The sequence below is a fragment of the Gavialis gangeticus genome, unplaced genomic scaffold (assembly GCF_001723915.1).
Source record: "Gavialis gangeticus isolate Ggan-Ray unplaced genomic scaffold, GavGan_comp1, whole genome shotgun sequence".
Lineage (NCBI taxonomy): Eukaryota > Metazoa > Chordata > Crocodylia > Gavialidae > Gavialis > Gavialis gangeticus.
Window position 1 is genome coordinate 3,440,044 of NW_017729034.1, and position 6,853 is coordinate 3,446,896.

General features: G+C 46.0%; 1 protein-coding gene across 1 annotated transcript in view; it reads left to right on the forward strand.

The window, feature by feature from the left end:
• LOC109304876 (protein spire homolog 1-like) overlaps positions 1-6,853 on the forward strand; it is a 44,054-nt gene that overhangs the window by 36,687 nt on the left and 514 nt on the right. Inside the window, exons 12-15 of the mRNA XM_019527702.1 lie at positions 747-878; positions 2,004-2,068; positions 3,407-3,434; positions 5,337-5,479. Of these exons, the coding sequence (XP_019383247.1) occupies positions 747-878; positions 2,004-2,068; positions 3,407-3,434; positions 5,337-5,479 (368 nt within the window). The remainder of the gene's footprint in view (positions 1-746; positions 879-2,003; positions 2,069-3,406; positions 3,435-5,336; positions 5,480-6,853) is intronic.

Sequence of the window (6,853 nt, forward strand, 5' to 3'; positions counted from 1 at the left end):
GTTTCCTGTAACCACCACTTCTAAAAAAAATTGGCATTTTTTTGGGGGGGGGGGAATTACCACTGAAATCCGTCAAGTGCTCAGGCGGGCAGGCAGGCTCCAGGGGGAGGAAAAAAACCAAAAGATCAGGCTTGCTGCTCTTTTTTCCCCGCCCCTTCTGTGAAACCTGTTTTCCCAAGCTGCTGCCAGTCTGCCTGCACAGCCCCTGAGCTGCATAGAGTCCAGTGCTTCCCTCTACAGGTGTAGGGTAAGAAACTAAAATTTCTTGGATATGGTTTACTTTGCATTGCCCCAAGTCATTTGCTGCATCCCAACGTCATTTAAGGCGCACTATGCCACCACCGAATGTGCAAACAACATCATTAAAGCAGCGCAAAAGGCATTTAACCCACTTTAAAGCCACTTTAAAGTGTCATCTTCAAATGCCCAGAGGCCTCTGGTTGTGACAAACCAAAGGCTGGTCTTCCCATAGGAATGGGGAGGGTGTGGGGCAGGGAATAGAGCTGTTGGTGTTGCATGAAGCTGTCAAGGCTGGTTCTTGCAAGGCAATTTGGAACATGGTTCATCTTTTGCAGAGAAGCCTGGCAGAACTGAATTTGAGGAGAGATGCATTAAATGGTTGTGGCAGTTAGCGTTCCAGGGTTGTCTCCATCACTTTAATGTAAAGTTTAGTTCTGTTTTAAAGTAATTTGGTGATAGCCACCTGGCATTTTTGCTGATGTGTTCATTCTTAGTTGTTTGCCTAGGGGAGAGAGAATTCTACAAAGTGGCCATTGCCAACTATTACTGATCTGATTGGAACCCGATATGCCATGATGGCATCTGAAATGGAGATTGCTTTCCACAGATATGGTTGCAGTATATCTTCAAGAGCCAAGGTATGTAGCACTCTCCTTCAGCATACTGTCCTTTCTGAAAGGTCCTCGCTCAGCACCCATGTCCTTATGACCAGCATGATGCTTTTGAGTTGGGGTGGGGGAGCCTCCTGTGACAGTTTCCTTCCACAATCTAATTTGTAGTATCCATGACCTTGAATCCTCTTCCATATCAGACTTGTCCATCTCCACTGTTTGTGTGCACCCCTACCTTCCTTCTATCTTTTTCTGAAGTTGTTGACTATTACCATTTTTTTTTCTTCCTGACTACTGCAGCTTTTGTTTTCCCCATGCTCTAGTCCAGTGGTTCTCAACCTTTTTTTGTACCAGAACCTGTTTGTAAACAGTGATGGCCAGCCCAGTGCCCCTCATTCCTGATAGTGTTTGGGGTGGGGAGGAGGGAGGCAAGCGGCCCCTTGCAAGTTGGAACTCTGTCAGCCTGCAAGGGAAAACCCATGGTTTCTCATGAAGCTTTTTTTTTCCTTTTAAAGGAGAATTCATTTTTAAAGTTTGTTTATGACCCTTTCATATATTCCTGTGACCCACAAGTTGAGAAATACTGCTCTAGTCCCCTAGATTTCAGGCCTGTGGTGTAATATCACTTCACCATTAGCTGTGGGTTCCTGTTGAGCTGTGCATTTGTGCTGTCCTTTCGTTGAATTCAAGAGACTCAGTATCTTCTGTAGGGCTCATAATTCCCTTCAGGATCACATTTAAGTTTGCCCTGACTTATCTTAATTGACTTGGAATTGTTCTAGTCCATGCTTCAAAGATTTGTCTCCATTCTCCTGCTAGCCCTGCCCTGTCCTCCTCACTGGCTACCTTTTATTCTTTTGCACAATGGAGCTTTGTTCAGTCAAGAGCCTTCATTACAGCTCTTCCTGCCTGAATCAGCCTCCCCAGGTCTCTGCATCGTAAACACTTCAAGTTTTAAATCTTATAGAAAAAACTTCTTGCCTAATAGATCTCAACTTCTGTACCTCTGCTATCCTTTATCTGAACTGTTTCTCTGTGTAGATCTAAAGCTGTCAGAGGATTGGCTTACGTGGAAAATGCTTTGTACTGTCAACATATATAGCTTGCCAAAGGATCTTTCCTTTGGCATTCATGGGTAATTCTTCTGTCTAGGTCTGTTTCAGTTGCCATAAGCAGATGTTCTTTAAATGGCCTTACAGCTGTCATCTCTGTAGCAGGTAAGCTGTGTATGAAAGGGTTTGGGGTGAAGGGGAAGGGTCAAGAGACTTTGCTGAATAATTTAGCTTTCAAACAATTCCAGCAATCTGATAAGAACAGGCTGTTTAGCCCTTTTAAGTTTGCAAACATAGTGAAGCACTGTTACAACTGTTATGGCTATGGGTGAAGGAAAAATTAATCTTTTAAATACTTTCTAAGCTTCTTGACTTCTAAAATTCATGAACAATAACCAAACATACTATACAAGTAGCATACTTGTTCCCTCTTAGCAATAAGCATCTCTAGTCTGGAGACCAGCCTTGGCCACAAAGGCTGGATTTGAACTTCCTCAAATTCTGAAGTAGAGTTGGAGTGTTGTTGCTGTGATTATAGTCCAGTAAGGGTTTGGAAGACAAGGATTTTTTTGTGTGCAATTTTATCTTTTATTGAACTAACTATATAGTTGGGAAGGGCAGTTGAACAGGCTTTCATAATTCAAGTGCCCATCTTCCGGTCACAACAGTCTCACACCTTCTACCAAAAAACCCTGATGGTGCAATCTGACAGAAGGAGAAAATGTAACCAATTGTCAACACAAGAGCCACCCTACAGATGGCGTGTTTAACAACATACAGGAGAATCGGGACAGTACCAATTGGAACAATATTATTAACTGACCTAACGAATGGTGCTTGATACTTGATAGCATGTCCAACAGGTCTCCCAACTACATAGTTGGTCCTCTGTAAGATATCACAACAAATCCTTGCCCTCGGTCTCAGCACAGAACATCACTTGATCTTGCTTCATATGTTTAGGATCCGCAGCCTGGTGAATCATGAATACAAGCTTGTGACCTGCAAAGTGTATAAAGTTTGTCTTGGTCATTTAAGATGCATTTTGTTTTGGGCAGATGCAGCCCATTTAAACATCTCATCTGCAGGTGTCAACACTTGGTGACTTGTTTGGCTAGTCATGAGATTGAAATACTGGGTTAGGAATATTGCATATTTGTGGCAAACAGTGAGTATGTCTATAGACTGAAGTTTTGCATGCACCCAGTATAAAGATGTATGTTTGTTTGTAAATAGAAAGCTAACTACCTCTCTTTGATTGCTAACAGTAAATGAACAAGAAAGTTCTAAAATTTGCTTATCTCAGACTTGTTTTCTTAGGGATTTTTTTGTTTTGTTTTTGTTTTTTAATAACAAATGATGTTTCTGAGTTTTTTTATTCTGAGCTTTTCTGGGGGTGGGGAGAGGGGGAGAAAAACAACATTCCTGTCTTTCCACGTAACATAAATCTCCTGAACTTCATTTGGGTAATAACACTATGTGTATGTTTTGGCTTTTTCTTAGTGTTATCTGCTGTGACTGCTGCATCAAGGTACTTCTCTTTGTTTGATTCCCCTGTGACATCCACTACTAAACATTTTCTTTCTCGTGCTGTGGCTGTTTTTACATTAGTCTTTAAACTATTTTCCACCCTGCCTCTAAGTAAATGGAATGAGCATTTTTTTTCAAAATTTCAAAGCAATAATAGAATCTGTGTATAGACCAAACAGCATGAGCCCTCCATGGTCCAGTAGATAAAGGACCTAGGGTTAGCCACTAATTTGCTGTGTATTTGACCAAATTGCTTCAGGATTCTTTTTTTCATTACAGTGGTGGGTGCAGTATCATCTCCTTTTGTAAAGTGCTGGGTAGTCACTGGGTGGAGTACTTATTGCAATGAACCTCCCAACCCTTGAACAATGGAAGTGTCCACCTTTTAATGATGTAGTAACAAACCAGTCCTACATTAAGTAAACTCCCATAAAAACATACTAGCTTTCTTTAAAAAACATGAAAGAATCATTCTCTTGATCAGGAATGGGCAAAATATGGCCTGTGGGCTCTGGCCTACAGAGGGGCTTTGTCCAGCCCACTGTGGGTCCCTTGGTCCCACCATGGACCTTCCTGCCATCCTCTGGGCACGCAGTGGGGCGAGACAGCTCTGCAGCTGGACTGCCTTTCATGGGTGGCAGTGGCTTCTTCTGGCTGCTGCCACTGCTGGCCCCAGCCCTGCAGGACCAGCTCACAGCTGCAATCTAGCATGCCCTGTGACTGCTCCAGACTTGCCTGTCCAGGCTGAGCAGCAGCAGCAAGGGTGGCCAGACAAACTGTTGCTCAGCCTGGGGGAAAAGTGGCCCCTTCCCCTTGCCACTGCTGGGCAGTTCTTGGTGCAGCCACCTGGAACCCACACCATGCTGGGCTACCCTGAACTTCCATCACTGCTGCCCTGAGGCTGCACTGCACTGAACTGCTCACTGAGCAGAGATGGTGGGAATGGAGACACAGGACAGCTTGGCATGGCGTGAGCTCCAGGTGGTTGCAGTGAGCACTACTTAGAAGTGGCAAAGTGGAGGAGCTGCTTCTCCCCTGTCCTGAACAGCAGTTTCTGCCTGGCTGCCATTGCTGCTGCTGAGCCTAGATGGGCAAGTCTGGAGCAGGTGCAGAGCATGCTGGGTCAGGGCTGCGCACGCCAGTCCCTGCTGGCACTGGGGCTGGGGCCAGCAGCAGCTGGAAGGAACCACTGCCACCGAGCTGCCTAGAAAGACAATCCAGCCATGGAGCTGCCCTAGCACTGCTGTGTGCCCAGGGGCAGCAGGACGTGCCACAGCCAGGCAGTGCAGAGCTGGCACAGGGCAGTGCTGGGGCTGTGTGCTGTTGGTGGTGTTGAGGAGGCACTGCAGAGCACGCAGGCTCTGGGCTGTGGTGGCGCAGAGATGGGTGCTGACCGGCTCGGGGGCATGCACAGGGGCTCACATGCACACCTCATCATACCCACAATCTCACTCTTCCCCACACGCCCTACACACACCTGTGCATCTCTGGGAGAGCCCCATGCACTGCTACACACCCCCTCCCCCTCAATATACAGGAGTAAGACTTCATTTTGAGCTATTATGGAATCACTTCTATATACACAGTACAAATGCACACAAATTGAGGGGGGAAACATGTTACTGTGGATGTTTGGGGGTTTTTAAGTATATAATTTGTTTGGGGGTTTTTCTGGTTCCAAGACGGCAAACCCCCTTCCCAAAAAGAGTACTTCTGGGGGCAAAGGTTAGGGGGCAAGACTTCTGGTCCCAAGATGGCAACCAGGGGGTGGGGCACTTGTCAAGGGGCGGGGCCACCCTTGCAATCCTTGACAATTTGCCAAAACTCATTAAGCGGCCCTCCAGTTGAAATAATTGCCCACCCCTGCTCTTGATGGATTAACTTTCATGATGTTTTGCTTCAGATGTCCATGCCCTTCAGACAGTGTGTATATCTCCCACTCAGCTTCCTAAAGCCACTAAGAGTCCTCAAACATGAGGGCCCAGCTGCACAAGAAGAGAGAGCCTCCCAGATGTTGCATGAAGCAGAACATTGGAGCTGTCCTAGGTAAGCTGTGAAAACCCATTCTGGTCTTTTCACTTGGGTAACTAAAAGCCACTGTTGAGAGCAGGCAATTGCTTCATTAAAGTAGGAATTGTGCAGGCAAAACAAAATTATAACAGACATTAGAATATATACCACTTCTGTTGAGCATAAAATGATATCAACAGCTGATTGGCCTGGCCACTAGTCTGAGTTATCTGTCTTTCTCTTTTAAAAGAATGCCATGGGATTTCAGACTCTCAAGAGGTGAGTAGAATGGGTATCACGCATCTTTCAGGTAAAATGCTGTGCTGGAAAGAGTCACTGTGACAAGTTAATTGAAGGTGGCAGCATTTCCCCAAGGTGAAATATCCTGAATATCAGCACAGTTAGGGCTCATGTAGTTCGTAGGCAGCAACTCTGTGCGCCCAGGGGAAGACTCCTTGTGACTGAACTAATAGCATCCTGGTGATAGATTACAGTAGAGGGCCAACATTTTTGGCAGGTGTGCTACCAGATAATTCCTGCACACTCCGAGTGCCACTCCAATCCTCTTGCCCTGCCTCAGGTAAGTTAATGATGATGTTCTGGGTGGTATTGTCCCACTTCTTCCGTGTTGTTGGTATGCTGCTGCTCTCTCCCCAGTTTGCCATGTGTCACACAGGTTGCCTGTGCCACTTGTGGCAAATATGCCTTGGGTTGACCACCCTTGGACTACAGCATCTGAATGGATCATGGAACACACAAAGGTATTTACTTGGTCCTTGCTCCCATTCTACTGGTATAGAAGGTGTCTCCTTTCAGGGAAAGCTGTCCCAAAATGGCAAGTATTTTGTCTTTGTTTATAATGTGACAAGATCCTTCTTGGCCCTTTTGGGAAGAAGACGGATTTCTTGTCTCTTTCTGCAAGTTCACAGGTGCATCCCCCCATTATGACAAGCAATTGTCACAGCAATCCTTCCATCCTAGACTTGAAATTTCTCTTTTGGGGTTGACCCAACCTGTCCATTGCAGCCTCCGGACTCGAGATGTGGACCCTGATCCTAATTGAACAGTAGAAATTCCAGGCTACTGGGATGTTATTAGCAGTCATCATTGCATAACATGGGGGTGAGGGGGTCAAGCTACTTGTGGTATAAGAAGGATCTGTGTCGCATGCAGCAGACTGGGGAAGTGACAGGCAGCACAGCAGCAACCTGGGCAAGGGCAGAGTATCAGAGAGGCACAGAGAGAAAGTGTGGTGCTTATTTGTGGAACACCTGCCAAAAAGAGTTGGCCCCCACTGGCCTAACAGATGAGCAGCTGCATTTTGAACCAGCTAAACTTCTCACCAGATCTCTGCTTTCATTGCCAGGCTTGGGAAAGTGTAGTAATCGTGTGTGTGGGGGGGGGGGGGGG